The 22,089-nt window shown below is 41.4% G+C and overlaps 1 protein-coding gene across 1 annotated transcript in view; it reads right to left on the bottom strand.

Moving 5' to 3' along the window:
• Nucleotides 1-22,089, bottom strand: part of ank1b (ankyrin 1, erythrocytic b) — a 160,932-nt gene that overhangs the window by 24,559 nt on the left and 114,284 nt on the right. The window contains exons 6-29 of the mRNA XM_049559867.1: nt 20,580-20,678; nt 18,449-18,547; nt 18,003-18,188; nt 17,650-17,748; nt 17,376-17,474; nt 17,069-17,167; nt 15,335-15,532; nt 14,849-14,947; nt 13,760-13,858; nt 12,703-12,801; nt 12,313-12,510; nt 10,999-11,097; nt 10,664-10,762; nt 10,217-10,414; nt 9,999-10,097; nt 9,083-9,181; nt 8,181-8,279; nt 7,397-7,489; nt 7,086-7,158; nt 6,889-6,909; nt 5,386-5,509; nt 2,947-3,010; nt 2,504-2,616; nt 1,344-1,568 (exon numbers count right to left, since the gene is read on the bottom strand). Of these exons, the coding sequence (XP_049415824.1) occupies nt 1,344-1,568; nt 2,504-2,616; nt 2,947-3,010; nt 5,386-5,509; nt 6,889-6,909; nt 7,086-7,158; nt 7,397-7,489; nt 8,181-8,279; nt 9,083-9,181; nt 9,999-10,097; nt 10,217-10,414; nt 10,664-10,762; nt 10,999-11,097; nt 12,313-12,510; nt 12,703-12,801; nt 13,760-13,858; nt 14,849-14,947; nt 15,335-15,532; nt 17,069-17,167; nt 17,376-17,474; nt 17,650-17,748; nt 18,003-18,188; nt 18,449-18,547; nt 20,580-20,678 (2,780 nt within the window). The remainder of the gene's footprint in view (nt 1-1,343; nt 1,569-2,503; nt 2,617-2,946; nt 3,011-5,385; nt 5,510-6,888; nt 6,910-7,085; nt 7,159-7,396; nt 7,490-8,180; nt 8,280-9,082; nt 9,182-9,998; nt 10,098-10,216; nt 10,415-10,663; nt 10,763-10,998; nt 11,098-12,312; nt 12,511-12,702; nt 12,802-13,759; nt 13,859-14,848; nt 14,948-15,334; nt 15,533-17,068; nt 17,168-17,375; nt 17,475-17,649; nt 17,749-18,002; nt 18,189-18,448; nt 18,548-20,579; nt 20,679-22,089) is intronic.

Below are 22,089 nucleotides of genomic sequence, written 5' to 3'. Positions count from 1 at the left end.
TATACATGGCACTATCCACTAAGATACTGACGCCCCATGTTAATTATCTTTAAACAGTTTTCTAAATTTTAGAATTTAATGACAATGAAATCCATCCATCCATTTTCATCTGCAGGTCACGGGGGCAGCAGGCCAACCATAGCATCCCAGTCTCTCTCCCCAGCAACACTTTCCAGCTCCTCCTGGGGGACCCCAAGGTGTTCCCAGGCAAGATGAGATATATAATCCCTCCAGCGTATTCTGGGTCTGCCCCGGGGCCTCCTACTGGTGAGACGTGCCCCAAACACCTCTAATGGAAGGTGCCCAGGAGGCATCCTGATCAGATGCCTAAACCACCTCAACTGACCCCTTTTGATGCGAAGGAGCAGCAGCTCTACTCTGAGCATCCCCCCTGGATGTCCGAGCTCCTAAGGCTGAGCCCAGCCACCCCACGGAGGAAACTCATTTTGGCTGCTTGTATCCGCGATCTCATGCTGGGATGTAGATGGACCAGTAAATCAAAAGCTTTGCCTTCTGGCTCGGTGTGGCGCAGCGCCTACATCACTACAGATGCTGCACTAAACCGCCGATCTATCTCACGCTCCATTCTACCCTCACTCGTGAACAAGACCCTGAGATACTTGAACTCCCTTGCTTGATGACAATGAAAATTTTGGGAAATTGAACAAGTGGAAGTAAAACAGAAACTGTCGTTTAAGCATTTTGTTTACTTAATGTTTCATTCTTTTTATTTCATATAAGCACAAAAATTCTGATTCCTGTATTCAGGTTCCCGCAGATTTTCATGGGCAAAATGACTTGTCAGGACCTATAAAATACATCTTTTTCTTGCTCCACTTGCTTGGCATTTTTCGAACATATCAGATTCAAATTCTATTCAGACATAATTTCAGCTAGCTGTCAAACACGAAGGGAGACGCAGAAATGTAAGTGATGGTAAACAAAACTTCACATACTGACTCATATTAGAGCCGTGTTATGTGCAAAATTTGTGATGTTACACTGTGCAAAAGGTTACCACAGAAGATTACTGCAACAGATTAATTATGTAGAACATAATTCCCTGACTTTTCCAAAGCTTTCAATGATTTTTACTAAGTCCATCACTTTCCCAGGCCTGGAAAATGTGATTGGGAAATTCCATGTCTTTTCAGGTTTTCCATGACTGTGCGATCCCTGTATATTACCCACAAAAATAAATGTTGCTTGCAGGGAGTGCCAGCTGCTACCAACATAAATGCACATATGGCCTTACACACACAAAACAAGTAATTTAAACATAAACAGCTTGTATTTCAAAGCTCTCCAAATACAGTAAATAAACCAGCACAAAGTTAACTCACCCAAGAAACTGCATACTTGATGGCCCTAGGGAGATGATACGGCTAGCAAGCCCCTCCCCCTCCACCAGCGGAGGAGGTGTGGTCAGCTTCTGAGGCTTGACCAGACGGCAGGTAATGCGTGTTGGCGCAGTGCAGGTTCGAGGAGGGATGATAACTCGCAGGCCATGGTGTCTGCTGCCTCGCATGGAGCCTCCTCGAGCATCCACCATGAAACTCACCAGGAAGCTGAGAGTCAAACAGTCATACGATAATTAAATTAAAAGGTTCAGATGATCACATAATCACCTTTAAACTTTGTTGTTGTTATAAAGATGCACTTAGCATTAAATAAAACAGGGTATGACTATAAAATGTAACAATCAATACTGGGCTGTCCTTGGGGAAACTCTTCAGCTGAATGAGACAGAAACGGATGATTCACTTGTGGTTTATTCACTCAACAGATTAGATCTGGTCTTGCGAGCGATTCATAAAAGAGACACCAGTTCACTGTGCGGGTGCCCTTTTCATTTGACTGTCTGGACATGACAGGGGAGGAGAGGCCATCTGGAGTGGCCACTATGTGCAGCGAGAATGACATAAAAAGACTTTAAAAAGAGCCCCATGCTGTTTGATCTTGCATTAGACAGGCTGCTTTACACAGGTGTGTGTGTGAGTGTGTTTGTGTGTCAGGGTGACTTCTCTGCTCATGAGTTCATCTTTTCTAACATCTTACTTTATATTCTGCATTTTGAGTGCTGCCTCATTGTACTGTGCATAAATTATGACTAGGCAGAAATACTAAATTAACATTTTGAATGTGTTAGAAAACACTTTAATGACAACATAAATATTGTAAACAAAGTGTAAACATTGGGATAATTACAATAGTTTATGATCAAGTGACGAACATGATGATTATGTATCATCCTAGTTACAGTATAAATACAGGGCTTAATTTAATGGGAAACAACACTGTATTTGTAGTTGTGTTTTGCCATTTGCCAGCATTGTAGGAAGCATTCTATGCTTTTAAAAAAACATTTGCAATACTGGTAATCCCACTGATTCTACCAAAATCCCTTCAGTACGATGAGCCTGGCTCGCAGCATCAATCAATGACATCATTTAGCCTAAATGAAATGAGGATTAACGTGAAGCAAAATGTTTGATCAGCTGACCCAGTGTGGATAGGGCTCGCCACGGGGCTGACGTTGTCTGATGTCTCTGTAGCTGGACTGCTCGGGATAAGAGAGTCTTCATCATACTCCTTTGGCAGGGGGACCGGGGTGTGCTGAGGTCACAGAGGGAGAAAGAAAGACAGGCAGTGAGAAATTGAGAGGCAGTTAAATAACCATGACTGAAAAGATTAAGACAGAAAAAGATAAGAGACGGGAAGGGAATAAAAACTGCAGCACAATGATAGACAGAAACAGGCAGAGAGGAAACAAGAAAAAGAAGAGACAATCTAATAGGAGACAGAAAAAATAAGTCACCAAAAGAAGGGATAAAAATAAACATCAGAGCACTTTTTTGCACAAATTGATATCAGTCTTTAACTGGATAAAGAAACAAATGCTAACAGAATGTAATGCTCCCTCTACATGTCATGTGCTAAGCCTACCTGATCCAGCAGTACAGTCTCTGGGGACACACAAGGGATCCTGGGAATAGCAGGAGAATACGGCCTGCAGGGGACGAAGTGAGAATTATATAAGACCAAAAAAAAAAAAGAGACACTGCAAATGATCCATGTCAACCATTCACCTTTCATTGTTTAACATAGTTAACAAACAACATACATGTACAAATACACAATGCTTTACCCCCAACCCTGGTGGCTCAAAGTGGAGACGAAAATAAAGAGTTAATGAGGAAAATAAGTTAAAATAAATAAATAATAAAATAAAATAAAATACAAAATGTATAAAAAAATGTCTATATATATATATATATATATATATATATATATATATATATATATGTATATATATATAAAAATAAAATTAAAAATGCATATAAAAAAAACATATAGGGTCTATAACCCATTGGGTATGCGCAAAAAAAGTCTCTATGTCAGTAAAGGAAACCCAGGCACAGATGATTGATATTGTTAGGCATTATGCATTCTTGTTACTGACATTTCCTCATATGCTATATCAAATACAGATTGTAGCCAATGATTCCAGGAGAGAGAATGAAGAGGATGCCAATGAAGTACCAACATATTTTTGCTGCTGTCAGACCAACAGAGAGTGCATGCATCTGTTGAAATGAGAGCCCTAAAGAGGTGGCATCATTTAATAGTAACAGCTTTGGACAATATGGCGCTTCAACTTTAACTGGTAGATTAGACTCTTGCCGTATCCGGTCGGCAAAACAGCAAAAACGTCCTTCTTGCAAAGGAAAGATTTGAGTGCCGTTTTCTGTTCCTCTTTTAGAGAAAAAGCCAAGTCTAACTCGTTCATTGTAGCGGCCAAAGCCCTTTCAAACAACTGGTGTTCATCCATAGCTATCTTACAATGTTTACTGACTGATTCTGGACTTCATCGTCGCAGCGCTGTCGTCATCTGTTTAGCTTGCCTCTGGCCCGCCTGTATCAGATACACCGATGTGATTGGTGCAGCACGGCTCCAAGGGCATGGGTAATGAGCATCATTACTGATTACCAGAGTGACTCGCTGAGCAAATTCAAATTGTGCTCTTGCAAGAACTCTGGATTTCCAGGGTACAACCCCTGAGCAGTTCCAACACATGTACAAAAAACCCAATAAAACCTGTGTCAACATCAGGACAAAGCTCTGAGTTAGGAGAGGATATGAGATCCATCAGATGGAGCTTTCTAAGAATAAGATACAACGTATGCAGAAATTTAAATTGTATCAATCTGTGGTTGGGATTTTTAGAAATACATTTTAAATTCTTCCAGACTGTTAGCAAAAGCCATTCACAGAGCATCCAAAATCTCTTCTCAAGTTTTGATGAATTGCTAGAGGTTTGAAGACAGAAATTATATCTTAAATACTAAGTCTCAGGGTGCTTTCACACCTGCCCTGTTTGGTTCGGTTCAGTCGAACTCAAGTTCATTTGCCCCCTCAGTGTGGTTTGTTTGGACCCGGTTTGTTTGAGACCTTCTTGAAGAGGTGGTGTTGGTCCGATTACAAACGAACGAAATGACGTTTGTGGTGAGAACGTGTTCCGACCTTGATCCGAACCAACTGCAGTCACATGACACATTGTTTGGGTTAAACATGAGCATGTTACAGTCCTGGAGGATTATTAATGTGCACCTCCTCCTGTACTGCCTTAATATGCACATTCAGCACATCCAATGCATCAAAACATTGTTTTCTAGTTGGAGCCGCGCCTCGTTTTCAAACTGTATGGTTTGACTAAAATGAACAATGACAGCAATATAGTCCACAATGAGCAGCGCTAAAATCAACCTGCGTAGTTGTCCCTCCATTGTGACATTAGAAAGTGTCACATTTATCTTGCAAGTGTACTCTTCTTCAACGCTTTGTTTACTTCCTGGATTTTTCCCACATGGAAATTCTGACCAATCAAGAGCAGCTTTCTCACACAAGGCATTTGATCTGGTCCATTTGTAAACGCTGCCGTGAGAACACAAACCAACTCTAGGCAATTATGCAATTTGTAACAACATTAGTCCCTGATTCAGACCAAAGCAAGACAACTCTAGATCTGAAAGCACCCTAAGTTTCGTCCTACCACATCTAGCAAAGAATGGAGTGAATGAGTGGTTAAAGCTACACCTAATGGGACCCTATACTTTTGCATTATTGAGTCGAAGGTAAAGAAAGACGAGCTTCTAGGGACATTACACACAAATCATTAAATGATCTCATTCCTTTTTCATCCTTTGCATCTGGCAAAACAGCAATACCTTTTACGGACCACTGTGAGAAATGAAGGGGGCGCTTTAAGTTGTTAGATTTCTTGAAAATAAATCAAAACCAGTACAAAATTCGGTTTCAGCTGTCACCTGCAGACCCCCCATTTATCAACACATATGCAGAAACATGAGTAAAAAATGACTTACGTGGTACCCATGCCACCTTCAAAGTCTCTAAGGGTTTTCTTCGGGGAGAGGAAGTCATCGTCTTGGTCCTTAAAGTCATCGAGCTTCAAATAGCGTGCTCCATCCATCCCGAGCAACTCGTCTCCTGTGGGCAAAGTAAAGAAGTGAAAAACGTCGGAAAAGGAGCAGAGATGAAAAAACGAAAACTGGCAAAGAACAGGTTGCACATAAAGAATTAAGAGAGAAAAGGACGAGACCAGGGGAGTACAGGGTAAAATGATGCTGATCTCAACTCTCAAGTTCTTCCACTCAGTCGTGTAAGTTTATCAAATTAAGTACAAAATATCTGCCAATAAAATTCACCGTTTTCTCCAATTCATTTTTTCGTTTTTTAAATGACTGACAGTATCTTGATCTGTGGCTGACCTTTCCACTTGAATCAAAATAGTGTCACTTCAATTTTCCACAGACGAAAGTAGCAGTAGTTACACCACCATCCTTCCCATCCCTTCACCTTCATGAAAACCACAGAAAAAAATGGCCACAAAGCAGTCTCAGATATCTCAGTCTAAGCAATGGAGTCAAACCAACAACAACCAGAGCCGATGGAAACCAAAGGAGTGAAAGAAGAAGGATTGGTAAGACAGTGAATATCAACACAGCTTAAGGACACTGCATGGACGGCAAACTGCAAGGCACCTGGTGACAGCTTTTTTAGTGAGCATGCCCATTAAAGATGAAATCACATGTGGTGATGGTTGTTTTCTGTGTAGGAGAAAATATCTCAATTATTAAGGAGGAATGATATCGAAATAATGATCATAACAGTAACAGTAAACGAGAAACCACTTCACGAACAGAGACATTTAAACATTTATTGGAACAAGCTGCACAGGTAAACACAAAAAAATGTTAAAGCTGAAAAAGCAATACATTTAAACAAGTACAGAAAGAACAAAATAGATTAAAATGGAGCTTGCGTGTAAAAATTTGTCGTGAAAATTACAGATTTGATTTATTCTGAGTCTCTTTAAAACCAAAAAGACGACTACATCGGCAGCAACTGTGTATGTTGAGTGTCACAGCTGGAGCGCAGCATGTGTGTAATCAGCTTATTGATCAATTAGGCTGTAAAAGGCAGTGGCGCTCATTTTCCGAATGGCTTGACTGGGAGGAGGCTGTTTGTCTTTTAAACGCAGAAACACTGAAGTTCTGTCAATAATGAGTCCACGAACAGATGTGCATTGAACGCTGGTAAAAAGGAAAATGTCGTGACGACATGCTGATGAAAAACAGACACATTTGTTTTAAATAAATCTCTGAGCAAAGAGGGAGAGGAGGAGAGAATAAAGATTGAGAGGATAAGGACAGAGAGGAGCGAACAGGACTGGAGTTGAGAGCAGAGTCAGACGAACTGATTAAAAAAGACAATTAGTGACACACAGAGAAAATGAGAATTGCAATGAAGGCACAAGTTCACTAGCCATCGGACCGGACAAGCCAGAGATACAGACACACTCCTACCTAACGTTAGCTGGGCAACCCCTACAAAACAAATGGAAAAGGGTGTTATAAACAGTCATATACGTATTTAAATTCATGATGGTACTGATGTGTCAGTATACCTCCCATGCAGTCTTCTTCTACAGAAATAGCGAATCAGAGCTGAAAATTAATTATCAAATGTACAGTTGATAGCATAATTAAAGCAGATAGCCTACCTTCATCCTCCGAAACATCCAAAATCTCATCAACGGTCTCAGGGAAACTCATCCGATGCTTCTCTGTAGTGATCTGTGATGCGCAGAGGGAGGTTGCAAGAGAGAGAGATATAGCAGAGATGGAGGAGGGAGTGAAGAGAAAAGGAAAGAGAGAAGAATAGATGGAAGATGCTGAATTGTTTGCAGGTGAGGGAGCTGAACCTGATTAAGACACGATCACTGTTTGACTGAACATCTGAGTCATGTTGTGTCAAGGCTATGTCTTTGCGTGCTGGTGTAACCATGTGAACCGTGCATGATGTGTTGCTCACCGCAGAGACGGACTCCTCGGTAACCAGTTTGAGCACATCAATGACAGAGATGTAACCCAGCCGCTTGGCAATACCCAGGGGAGATGTCCCATTCTGTGCAGAGAGAGGTGAGGAAAAAATCATGTAAAATATTTCTATACAGTAGATTTTTAACTTTGCTTCATATAATTTATATTATCTCATAATGTGATAAACCTTTTAGTTTATTAACATCACATTAAATGCACATATGGCGTACATCAATAGTTTTTTAAAAGGCAACATTGCTATAGAGCAGGGATTCCATACCAAGGATGTCTAGTACCTTATCAATGAATGTGGGACATGACAAAAAGATATTTGCCCACAAGAAAAACCCAAATAAAAAATACATGATATTTTGTGGAATAAGCAATATGTTACTAAATTCAGAAATGTATCTAATGTATCTATTATCAACAAGAAGAAATTATACTGATTGCAAAAATATAATACAGAATCATTAGTATATAGGGATGAATGTTGACGGGAGGAAAAGGGATACTCATAAGTATCACATGATAGTTTCTCCTTGAGTGGTTCATACTGCATACAATCACCACAGATGGGTGAGGAATCTTAATGTTACTCTCTAAAAAGAAGAACAAGTTAAAATCCTACAGCACCTACCACTGGAGTTGCACTTAAAAGCTGTGTCAGAGCAGCGTGACATTACAGTACAGTATTCTGACCACCTGCCTTTAGAATATGTAGGATGTGGTTAACACTATCAGAGGCAAAAGGGCATTTTGGACAAATGACTCACTGAAGTAATCTCATTGGGTTGGGCTCCGTGTTTCAGCAACAGGGTGACAATATCAGTATGGCCCTGCTGAGCTGCCTGGTGCAGAGGGGTGTAGCCCATCTGGAGGAGAAAAGAGGGAGGATGGTCACATAAAAAAGAAACACAGGAAAACATTTCAAGTCATGATTTCGGCACCAAATGATAGGATATAATGTGATACGATGCGATACGATACTATGCTATATGATACAATACGATACAATACAGTATGATACGATACAATATACCTTATCGTCCCCGTAGGGAAATTTGTGTTGGACTCAGGAGCTGCACATGTTTTGCTGCCTTACAATAATAGTCCAGAAGAAATGAAGCATACACCATAAAAAAACCCATACAAACTACACACTTGCACATGAGCCAACATCATCAGCCACATCAACCACTAAGCATCAAGTTAAGGTTCATGTTGAAGTAATAGGGCTCCAGTAAGCTCTTTAGAAGTATTCATGGGTCTACCCAGACCCTAGGCCCTGATCTGGAACTGATACGGGCTGTGGGCCACGTTTTGTAATGGTCAATCATGTCCAGGTCTGGACTGATTTCATTTCTGCAGATCCCGGGTCTGTTTATCATTATGTGTCATGGCAGAGTGGATCTGATAAGACCCATGATCAGCGCTTGTGTGACGATTAGGCTGACTTAGGATCAGATTACAAGTACAGAAGTATGATGGGAAAAAATGTAGCCCCAGTGAGTTGGAGCCAGGTTAAACAATATGTTAATAAAGCCTCACAGGACTAACACATGGAATCAAAGTAAAGTAAACAAACAACCCACAACCAGCCATTAAGTACATGCGCAGCAAAAGCCATATATAGTCATATACTGTATGTTATCCAAGTGAGACAGATATCACTTACCCTTGTCTTGCTATTCACTTGAGCCTGCTGCTGCAGGAGGAACTTCACCATCTTGATGTTGCCATAGTGACAGGCCACATGAAGGGGTGTGTAGCCCATCTGAGACACGAGAAAAGAGAGAGATTAGAAAGATATTTGAAAGATTTAATATACTTTTTTTAACATCTTAAACACTGATGAGCTTCTGTGATAAGTCCACAAAATTAAATATTTATAGATTATCATTGATTTGTCTAAAGTCCCCCTCCAGACACATTTTAATACATATGCTACTTCTTGAGCACAGTGCTAGTTCAGGCAGGATGGCAGCATGTCAAGCTCAGCTCACTTCCCAGCTACATCAGCTGATGGAGCAGCTGATTGATGGAAGGGAGTCAGCTGATAGATCACATGATTCCTTTCTATGCAACCAATCGGTCAACCTCATTCAGAGCGGCTTATTTAAACTGCTCTGGCCTGCCTACTGTTGCTGCAGGCCCGTGGAAGGGGCTTTCTACATAGGCCTCGGAAAGGCCTAGCTTAGTGAAGCGCACAAACAACGCCTCCTTCAGTAGATGGATGTTAAAACACCTCTCTAGTGACAAACTGCACAAATATAAGTCAGTATCGTCAAGGTCAGTCATTATAAGGGACTTAAGTATAAGAAAAACATGTTTTTGAATGGAGGGGGACTTTAATAAATAAACTAAATTATATCAAATTGCTATCCACTTCCCAGATGGAAAGAGAATTTTCAAGCTATTGTCAATTGTAAATAACACAAATAGCCCGATGACCGTCACAACAAACTGTAGGTCTGGGATGTCGTCCAAGACTACATTTTGGCCACTGTTTCCATCAGAAAAGTGGAGTAAGCTGATTCTGTGGCATCTTTTAACCCATTTCACACAGTTATGCCTGAGGTGCTGTAACTTACCCGTGAAGCAGCATAAACGGAAGCTCCTTGTTTGACCAGTGTGTCAGCGATTCCCACATGACCTTCCTGAGCCACAAGATGCAGAGGGGTCAACCCATTCTAAAAGGCAGAGAGAAGGAACACACACACAAAAAGGATCATTTCTGATGGTGAAAAGCTACGGAAATGTACTTTTACTCTCTAGGAGTGACAGGTTTTGACCCATTCTAATATTATACCTTGTTTCCCAGATTTACGTTGGCCTGTTTGGAGATGAGCAGGGCCACCATGTCGGGCCGCCCCTCCTGTGAGGCCAGGTGCAGGGGTGTGATGCCTTGGAGAGATTCGGAATTGGGTGTTGCCCCATTCTGCAGAAGACAACTGGCCACCTCCATCTGGTTCTGCTTGGCAGCTATGTGCAGAGGAGTGTAGCCGTTCTGTAGCGAGAAACAAGGACATACGGACACACACGAGAGTGGGCATCGCTTTTCTTAGCACTGTTCGTGTCTAATTTTAGATTGAATGCTGTAATGAGAGAGTGCTTTGGAGGTTTTCATGTAAGTTACTGTACGTCTAGTTGTCACACACTCATTTGACCTGTTTTGGTATGTTTGTCAGTGATGGGTTGGCGTGCTGTGTTGGCCAGCCTGTGTGAGCACGTGCACACACGTATGTGAGCCTCTTACTCGGGCAGTGCTGTGTGCAGATCCTCCCTTGCTGACCAGGAGCCTAACAACATCCAGGTTGTTGTGATGGACGGCCACATGAAGGGGTGTCAGACCGTTCTGTTAAACACACACGCATACACATGTACACATATATAAACCCACAGACATACACAAACACAAAAACATGTATATATGAAACACATACCATGATAAGCTATAATTCAGATGATATCTCACAATCTCCTTAAGGTCAAACTTTGCGGCTGAACTGCTCTTCACAGGCATGTAAAGAGTACTTTATTGTTTTTGTGTACTTCAGGGAGCTGAACTACACAAAGCACAGATTGTCTCACCTTCCCAGCTGCATTTGGGTTGGCTCCTCTCTCCAGTAGGAGCTCAGCCACGTCCACCTTCCCATATTTAGAGGCCACATGGAGGGGAGTGAAGCCTTTCTGCTCAAAAGAAAACATTTTTATCATTAGGGGTGGGCTATATTGTCCTAAAATAATATCACGATATCTCAGGATATTTTTAGCGGCTGAATGAGTTCCCTCTGAGCAGTAACTCACTAAAAGAGTCTGAGAAGTCCAGGGTTATTCATAAAACATTCAGGACGCCACAGTTTAGTCCACATTACTGAAGCTGCTCCTCTTTTCGGAGCCACCTTGGCGTCCGTAATAATTTCGCTTTCAGCCATGCTTGTTGTTGCCGTGGGTAACAGTATGATGTCAATATGTCAGCAAATTGGAATATCGCAAGTATTAGGATATGCATTTTTCATGATCGTATTATTGTGAACAAGATGATATGGCACATCTATACTCATCATTATTGTGCATTATGCAGAGTTGTTGGAAAGAAAACAGAGTAGTTTTCTCATTAATTCTTATCTCGTTTAGACAATTTGTATTTCTACTTACACCTCACATCATGACAACTCAGTCCGTGTGATAGAATGAACACAGAATTAGATATAATTAAGCATGAAAATAAAGCAGGAAGTGCTCTTGAAGTAGGAAAATTACAACTGATGCCCTTGCACAGAAAAGTTCCCAAATACAAATATCAAAGAAACTACTGTGAGTAAGATCTCCCTGTATAGTATAAGACGTGTTTGCCTTGAAGCTACAGTTGGTTGCTTTGCCTCTGGCCTTTGACCAATGCTTGGTTTTTGCTTGACTGTTTCCAATATGGCAGTCGGATCACAAAAGTTCTCAGTTAACAGCTAAACAGTACACTAAAATATGTTTCTGAAAACAAGAAAAGGCAAGAAAAACACAATGCATTAACAGAATGTTGATTCATACTTGATCATCGCTGCCTAGTTATACCGCGGTTCACAAACAGTGATTGACATTACTGACAGCTGCTTTAGAGGCTCCTCAGCTCTGATTGGTTGTTTTTGTGCATGTGTAGTAGCTTCTTGCAAATGCCATTAGAGGCACTACGAGGAGAAGGACCATGATTTTTTTTTCACAGAATATCTGTCTCATGTATAGCTGTCTGGATATGGTGACATTTTTAGCAAACATGACAAATTTATTTTTATAAAAGTCACCAACTACAGCTTTATCTAGTGCAGTGTCTAATGTAGACCAGTTCAGTTAAGGCTGAAATCCTCTTCCTGTAATTGAACATTAAATGCATATAAAACCATTTTTCCCTACCTTTGTCATCTTGGTCTGCTGTGCCCCAGCATCCAACAAGATTCGAATAGTGTGGACATGCCCTTCACGTGCAGAAATGTGTAAGGGCGTGTGGCCTGCGGTTGTAGCCGAGTCGGGGTTGGCCTTGTGCTCCAGGAGCATCTTTACAAGGTCCTTGTGGCCCATGCGGGCCGCACAGTGTAGAGGTGTCTGGTCGTCCTGGACACAAGGAGAAAGAGGTCAATTTATGTTTAAAACAGGGAAACAGATAAATCAAAGCCAGCCAGCCAAACCAATTTACCACCGATGAATGCTAAATAAATACTGAATGACAGCTACAAATACAATAAACAGTATAAACTCAAAGTTTGTTTAGGGTTGTGATAACTACAACATGACTAGTACTCCTACCTTAGCCTTGGCGTCTGCTTGTGCTGCGTTCTGCAGCAGGAACTGAGCAACTTCACAGTGTCCTGCTCTGGACGCCATGTGGAGGGGAGTCTCCACTTTCTGGTGCAGATAAAAACAGGTCAACCCGTCACTTAACTTTCATAATAGCACGGCAGTTAAATGTATGTAACTGAGGTTTTCAAGTCTTTCATCAAATACTACATACTGCTGAATAGTGGCAGGTTCAATTTGTAAACCAAGTACATCTGACAAAATTCTGGATGAAGCAGAAAAAGATGATTTGTTATTTTCATGTTCAATCTGTTGTCAGTTTTACAATTTCATGACAAGTCAGCGATATCCCTTTCAAAGGGGACTTATTAATGTTAATTTTCAGGTTCATACTTGTATTTTGGATATTTACTATAATATGTTTACATGCTTTAATCGTCACTAAATTTTCCTCACACTGTCTGCGCTACACCTGTATTCACCCTGTGTCTGAGACACTCTGATTTAGTGTCTGTCTCTTTAAGTCCCTCGCCTGAAAAAGCCCATTCTCTTCCATAACTATGCATCTCTGCAACATGAGTCAGCAACATGAGAGCATAGCCTTGATATGGCTATACAATTCTTGGTGTAAGTCTCTCTCAGCAAAGACGCTTTTGCTCCCCAGGATTACTTTTACAGATGTTGACCTTGTTATGTGACACTTCAGCCATGTTTAATGTCAGCTGATATAGTAACATTTTTCTAAAAATGATTTTAATGTATGTTCCATGTTCAGTCTCGTGTGTGATTCGTAACTATTTTGGCTGATGTCCAGGTGCTTGCTTGCACAAACTATATGGCGTGCGAGTGTGAGCAACAGGATGCTGACTGCATTTCACTTAATGTCCACAGGTGTCACTAATAACAAGCTGTAATTTAGCGTCGAGTTAATTCTCTGTTAATAATGTAAACACACAGAAAGGTAACCTTTTTGTAGTACATCTGACTTAAAAATGGCAGTGTGATTTAAAAGACAACAACAAAGAGGAACACGTGCTAAATTTTGAGGTAGAAAAGGGTTTCTTACCACATTGGAAGCATTAGGTGAAGCTCCTCTCTGGAGCAGGTTTTTCACAATATTCAGATGGCCCATGAATGCTGCTACATGAAGAGGAGTGAGACCAGACTGCACACAGAAACACAGACAGAGAAGGTCACCAAAGCTCAATATCACAGCTTAACAGAGAAGGCAAGTGGCATTCTAGTTCATTAGTCACATCTGACTGACTGGCATTAATGGACTGGTGTCGATGTTGATTCCATTTGTTGGGACAGCACTTTTAATATGCCCTATTACCAATCATGAAGTAGCCAGTTTTAAATGTTTTAATGAAAACAACACTGACATTAGACAGGTTTTCAAATACCGAAGCTTTGTCACACCCATCGACGTGTAACATTAACGCAAATGGCACGCTTTGGCACAATGAGATGCACAGGGCTTTCAACTAAAATGTAAAATTTGAGTTGTAAACCCATCTGCAGAAATACTGTAGAAAACTGACCTAGTATGAAGAGCAAGAAGGTCTGCATGGGGGCGTGAGGGAGGGGAGGATAGGTCAAACAGGACAAGACTTTCACCCAAGAGACCACAGTTTGTGTCCCATCTAAAACCAAAAGTCAACATTGTTTTAGTGTCATGTAATTACATATGGTTGTCGCGCACTGCCTCATGTTATTGTAAGGCAGCAAAGGTACTTACTTTAATCCAAAACGTGATCTTTTTTTCTAAACCTGACCAAGTAGTTTTGGTGCCTATACCTGTGACTGCTTCACAACATTAACCATGTGTTACAGTGTGTTTCAGCTGTGTATCACTGTGCTATAAGTCTCTGAGTAGCATGACAAAGCAGCAGTATTTGACCACCTTGGAATGAGAACAGGCTGAAATGCCGCATATTCCTTGTTATTTCAAAACCATACAAGCAACATCTGTTCTGTCCTTCAATGAGCATATAAGAAGCAGTAAATACAGACATGAAATGCACACATATGCTTGTTACAAATGACAAGGAATGCATCATGAATGCCACTTGGGTGGAAACTTTTCTTCACACTGGAGGAGTGGGTAATTGCTCATTTTCAGTCTCTGTCCCTAATGGCCAAATCGTCTCACCTCTGTGACAGCTTCTAGGGAAGCAGAGTGCTTAAGCAGCAGGTCCATGGACCGCATGTGGTTCTTCTTGCAAGCAATATGGAGAGGTGTAAAGCCATTCTGGAAACACACAGAAAACAGTTCAAGTCAGAAGAAGCCAGAATGTCCTTTAATCCATAGACTGTTCTGATTACCTTGCTTTTTACAGCCTCATTAATCTCACAGATGTCTCCCTATAGTGATGCTGACTGTCTGATGTGTTGCTTTGCTAAATAACTATAGACTGAAACATTAAAGTGGGCATTAAGATTGCCCTTTCAGGCTTTTGCACGCCTTTAGTTATATAAAAACAAATCTGCACACCCTGTATGAACTTGTTCTGAGCAACATGGACACAAAAATATCACAATAGATGAGTGAATCATACCTACAAAAGTAAATTAAGAATTTATTTCCTACATATGACAGTCACTGTTGTGTACCCGTCATGCAAAACACAAAACCCACCAGAGCTCGTGCATTGGCTTTGGCCCCCTTGTCCAGTAGGACTTTGGCCATCCGATGGTGACCACAGTGGGCTGCTACATGAAGAGGGGTTAAATGGTCCAGCGTGATATCATCAATCTCTGCGTTGTACTGCAGTAGCTGCCTGACACAGTCCATGTGATCCCCCTGAGCTGCCATGTGGATGGGGGACAGACCGTTCTGTAAGAGAGAAAGAATGGGACACACAAGTTAGCAGAAAACAAAAAAGGATGGTGCTGCTTGTAGCACACGCAGTCAATAAGATTAAATTTCTTGTGTTCAGGAAAGCTGAGTATGCATCCTTGGAGGGGATATAATCAGCACAGTGTGCTAAAATTACTTGCAGATAATACAACTGCCAAGGAATGTTGTAGCAGGAATATTCAAGTATAAACACCCATGGCTGATGAGGCCCAGATCTGGGATGCTCAGTACACAGACAAATGTGTCAAACATCTTGATTTGAGCTAATTAGACAGAGTTGGATGAAAGTGTATACGTTTCTATCAAGCTGATTTATATACTGATATTTTGCTGGCCTTGGGAACATCATTAGTATTAAAACATGGAATCTAACTCAGTAGTTAGATTATTTCAGAAGACTTAAAGTCACAAATCAAAACCAGTATTAAAGAGTTAACCCCAGTGACTGCTGAGTACAAAGCTCAAAGGGGTAGGAATGGCTAAAAGACTGCCACAGAGACTTCATTAATGCCCCTTAAAAGGCAAATCCATGATTGGCTCTCAAGTTTGTTTTTTGGGATCTAACAGTAATAACAGTAGTGGTAAAACCTAAAAAGTATGTGAACATAGCCTTTGACATAGCTATAACATCCGTTGGTATAACTCTCTCTCCCTTTCCTGTTACTGGGTTGCAGTTAGGCTTGGCTAAACAAGGGCATTGATGACATAATAAATTTCTGCCCAATCATGTTTAGGGGAAAGATATTTGATATATTTGATATGGCTGTCTCGCCAAGCTGATGTCAGAACTTTTCAGGTACTCTCCCTTTTAGCCAGATTGAGAATTCAAAGTAGCCTGCCAAGGTTTGACAGCCACTGTCTTAAGTTAATTAATAGACAGGGGTACACCACCCAAAGCTGTATTAATCATGAAGTTAAAGGGAAAGTGCACCCAAAAATGAAAATTCAGCCATTGTCTACTCACCCATATGCTGAGGGAGGCTCTGGTGAAGTTTTAGAGTCCTCACAACACTTAAAGAGATCCAAGGATGAAGTTGTTTGGAAAAATGTAATTTGAACTCTGTTTTTAGCCTCATTGAAGCCTGTAGTTCTAACCGTCTTTGTGTACACTGCGCTAACGTGTGTGCGCTTGCGCGAGACCGTGAGACATCGGCACCACCTTCATGTTTGTTCACATGCTTTTGCTGGTCTTGCACGCAAGCGCACACACGTCAGTGCAGTGTATGACATTTTTTCAAACAACTTTTTATGTCAGGGCTTCAGGACACTTGGATCACTACAGACGAGCAGTCTGGAGATATTTCATGGTTTCGATTCTGTGTTCTTGGACGTTTTAATCTGCAGTTGTGCTGCTACCCACTCCCCCTTGGATCTCCGAACTAGGTTTTAATAGTTATGGACATTTATTTTCACTCAGACATTGTGGATGCTTAATGAAACACTCATCTTTGATATTATATCTACATTTTTAATATTTGAAGGCAGGTGTCCTGTGGCTTTCAAATGATCTACCTTGGTTTTAGCCTGGATGGGAGCACCGTGTTCCAGCAGGATCTCAATGATGCGAACATGGCCATTCCTGGCTGCACAGTGGAGAGGAGTCAGCTCATCCTGTAAAGAGAAACAGAGAGAGAGAGAGAGAGAAAGAGAGAGAGAGAGTAATTGGAAAGGTGTTAAACGACATGAGAGACAGGAATGAGCAAATCAGCAGGGAGGAAAACAGATGGAGGAAATAGGTTTTGGGAACCATCGGGAACTGTTGGACATGCATAAGTGACAAACTGCTAGAGCGGTGGCTTGGAGCTGTGCAGTACACTACCTTAGTTTTGGCATCAATCTGTGCTCCTCTGTCCAGCAGTAGTCTGACCATCATCACATTGCCCCTCCTGGAGGCTATATGAAGGGGTGTGATGCCGTTCTAGAGAAGAAAAGACCAAAGTATAATGGAAGCTGTTCTATTATAAAAACTATCTGGAAGTATCTGGAAATGTACTGGTAAGATTCCTGTATCCTTTAATATGTGCTCTATGTTTAGCCACATTCATCATTCCTTTCAGAGGTTGTTTCTGATCGCACAGCTGAGACACACTGACCTTGGGGGTGAAGTTTACATTGGCTCCTCTATTCAGCAGCAGCTGGGCTACGCTCATGTTTTCATAGTGAGCTGCAATATGGAGAGGTGTGAAGCCAGTCTACAGAAAGGGAGACATGATGGAAAAGGGGAAAAGTAATTATAATTTATTCATATTATTATTGAAAAGCAAGGTTACAACAACGTGCAGGACACAAAGTTAGACAGCACAGTCAGACAACAGCCCAAAAGATATTGCGATTGTGTTGTTTCTGCTCATACAATGTATTTTTCTTTTCTTTTTGGCTGACTGTAATGTCACAGTACGCAAAATAAACCATTACACCAGCACACACAATCTCACAGAGTGTATACCTTGCTGAGAACATCGGGGTTGGGATCGTTCTGCAGGAGCACTGCGGCGGTACGTGTGTCGTCGTTTCGTGCGGCGATGTGCAGTGCCGGAAGTCGGACTTTACCCTTTGTGCCATAGTTGATAAGCAGTGCCACAACATTTTCGTGGCCCTGCTGAAGGGCTACTGCCAGGGGGGTGAAGCCATCCTGTGAGTGAAAAAAGGGCAGACAAGACAAAAAGTAAAGAGGTCAGGAAGGGGCAAGAATGAGAGAGGAATGAAGAACAGGGAGGGAAAAGGGACACAGTGAACTGGACACCATGTAATATCGTATGCTATGAGCAGATACAGTGAAAGATTGAATATCTTGTAGCTTGATATTTTTGTCTTTGCACGAGAAAAAGTGCACTCACATGCGATTTATGTGGTGCAGGCTCATAATCAGAACAGCCAGAAAGACACACATACCTCGGTTGGGAGACTCTGATTGGCACCGTTCTCGAGAAGGAACTTGACCACCTCTAAGTGATTCTCCTGTGCTGCCATGTAGAGAGGACTGAACCCTTTCTGTGGAGGCACAAATGTAGTATGTGTAGCTATGTATACACAAAGACACAATATTAGGTGTTTGGGTGGGTGGTGCGTGTCAAGTGTCATCCAAATGAATACCAAGACCAAAGGTTTCCCAGCAGAGCACTGCATTGTAACGAGATTATTAATGTTATTCACTTCATCCACCAGTGGTTTTAATGTTTTGGGTGATTGGTGTGTTTTACATCAATTGGTCCAGGAACACTGCACAGAGTTTCCTACTCCATCACGTGACACCTGTGATTGGTGTTTTGTCTTGTGTCAGGACACCACAGTACCTCTGCTCTCTGTGTAGGCATACACCTGAATGTTATTTGGAGATCTGTTGCTGCTGACTCTGGTGCAGCTATCAGAGATGTGGGCGGAGGTGTCATGGAGGCGAGGGTAGAGCAGAACTGGGGAATACCTGCTGTTTGTTTGATGGGTTTTCTTGGAAATTATGTGTTTCTCACTCTGCATGTGGCATCCACTGCCTTGATTCACATCGTGCCGAGTTCGAATTTCTTTTTTTTTATATATATATAAACTACACAAAGCCTCTTATGCCTTGCTTGAATAGCCGATGTTCGTTCAATTTGCACTTTCCCATGTCGTCCAGGGAACAGTGACAGCTAGCTAGCTAGCAGACAGTGGATCTTCCTCCCTGAGCAGCCAGAAACAAAATATGAGTGTAGCTGATTCTACTATCCCGATCATCACACCAATTAAGGCCTTATTTTAAGACTTTTTAAGGATCCATACAGGGATTTGTGACTCATCTGACCTGAAAAATAAATAAATAAGTAACAGTGGCCTGTTGCACACTGAACCTTAAGTTATGATTGCTGTTTAAGTCCAAGTTAATGTTTCCATAAAACAAAATTGGTTACACAGAACACTCCTAAAGGGATAGTGCACCCAAAAATAAAAATTCAGCCATAATCTACTCACCCATATGCCGAGGGAGGCTCAGGTGAAGTTTTAGAGTCCTCACAACACTTGTGGAGATCCAAGGGGAGAGGAGGTAGCAGCACAACTCCAACTAATGGAGGCTTACAGCAGCCCAGATTCAAACGTCCAAAAACACATAATTGAAACCACAAAATATCTCCATACTGCTCGTCCGTAGTGATCCAAGTGTCCTGAAGCCCCAACGTAAAAAGTTGTTTGGAAAAATGTCATTTGAACTCTGTTTTTAGCCTCATTGTAGCCTGTAGCTCTAGCTGCCTCTCTGTGCACCACACTCATGTGTGCGTACTTGCGCCTTCATGTGTGTTCATGTGTTTTCGCTGGTCTCGTGCGCAAACGCGCACACATGAGCATGGTATACAGAGAGACAGTTAGAGCTAACCCATATTTTGTGGTTTCAATTATGTGTTTTTGGACGTTTGAATCTGGGGTGCCGTAAGCCTCCATTAGGTGGAGTTGTGTTGCTACCTCCTCTCCCCTTGGATCTCCACAAGTGTTGTGAGGACTCTAAAACTTCACCTGAGCCTCCATCGGCATATGGGTGAGTAGATAATGGCTGAATTTTCATTTCTGGGTACACTATCCCTTTAAGTCTTCTCCTTAAGGTTTCCTTTAAACTTCACATTGGTTTTGAAATGTTCTCCTTTTTGGTCTTACACTAGGAAACCCTTACATTAAGACTTTGTGGCTGCATTAATCTCATTCAATTCTGGACCAATTCAATAAAAATGTGCCCTTAATAGGCACTGAGACATAAAATCATAGAAAAATAGGGTCCGTGTTGAAAATACTTTAGTTTCCCTTTAAGTATCATACTTAAGGAGAAAACTTAAGGCATTTAATGCAACTGGCCACAGGTGTTTATCTTTACAAGGACACACACAGGTACACACAGTCGTCCTTACAGATACTGGAGGTAAACATATGGACAACTCTGTAGCAGGTGTGTCACATATGCAACCACAGTAATATACAAATGCGCACACACACACACACACACACACACACACACACACACACAGATTTAGCACACTCGCTTGCACAGCAGTCAGTGACTCACATGTGACTGCGCATTAACATTGGCACCATAGTTGACAAGCTCCGCCACCACTTTCTCCTGGCCTGCCAGCGCTGCGATATGGAGAGCCGTGTTCCCTTTCTGGAGGTCACATATGCACAGACACACACACACACGAAACCACACCAAAGGAGAGAGAAAAGAAAATTAGAGTGAATGGGAGAAAAAATGAACCTAATGGCCTTGATTTCTACACGGAGAGCTTTAAACTTAGTGTATTAGATATGCATACATTCAGTGTATAAGATAAAAATGAAGGCAGCCATTTAGTTCATTCGGAAGCAAAACCCCTGCTGTGAATATTTTAACAAAACCAACTGTTACAATGAAATAAGTATCCTGAATAATATAGATACATATAGACCCTGTGGTGAGAGATCAAAGGTTTACCCCAAACTCAATAACAGCGGCCCTGAGGAGATTCGTTTCCCATTTAAAGCAGCTATATGCACTATTTCTCATGCCATGTGAGATAATAAAATCCTGTCCATTTGGTAAAAGCATGCTAGTTGCCAAGGAAAAAAAATCATCCTGTAGAGCCCACACTCCATTTGTATTTACTTGTTCTCCAACTGTCTTCATCATTATGAAACACAACAAATGTTGAGGGTGACTAATTTCACTCCTGCCACCTAAAAAAAAGACAAAACTTGTCTGATGTGACTATTTTTAAGTTACATAACCTAGGTTGGGTAAGAATTTGGTGTTCGTAGCATTACTGACCTTAAAACCTATTTTTGTTTTACTACTGGAGTGAGTCCACAGAATAATGTTAAGGTGACAAATGAGCTACATTTGAATCAGTGCCATAATACTCTGGGCTGCTCTAACTGCAAATGAAGGATCCCCAACAATGCCAAGTAAATGTGGTCTATAATACTCTGAATTGAATGTTAAGGCAACAGAAGAACATTTACTTAATCATATTAGATTTATTTAGGGAATAGCATTGGTTCTGTGCTTTTGAGGAGACAGTTAGGGCTGGAGCCCCTGAAGGAACACCCTCCACTCAGCCCCCGCTTAATAATACATGTTCTTAAACGGCTTTGTTAAAAAAATTCAGATCATCCAGTTCTAGTGACATAATGTGATCTTTAATCTTGGTCAATGCAGATAAGCTGCAGTGAACTAAAGCTAGGAGCATAGATGTCTTTTTCCAAGATTGCTTTATGCCTGGTTCACACTACACAACATTTTTGTCCATTCCGACAGTCACTATGTCACATTAGACAATTGCGGAGTCATAAAATCGTGATGTGACTTGGCCGACAGACATGACAGACTACGCATTGGTCCACGACCAATCGTCGCTGGTTGTCTTTCATGACGTGCATGATGTCATCAGGTTATTCTTGTCCTATTTTTATTATTATTGCTATTACTGCAGTCACTGTGGCCGTTCATGTCCCAGCCGAACTGTTACTGTAGTAAAGTAAAAAGCCCCACCAGATGGCAGGAGCTACATTTGAAGCACCACATGCAAACATACAAG

This window comes from Epinephelus fuscoguttatus, linkage group LG18 (genome assembly GCF_011397635.1).
Source record: "Epinephelus fuscoguttatus linkage group LG18, E.fuscoguttatus.final_Chr_v1".
NCBI lineage: Eukaryota > Metazoa > Chordata > Actinopteri > Perciformes > Serranidae > Epinephelus > Epinephelus fuscoguttatus.
Note: the sequence above shows the minus strand (reverse complement) of the source record. Positions and strands in the feature narration are given on the sequence as shown.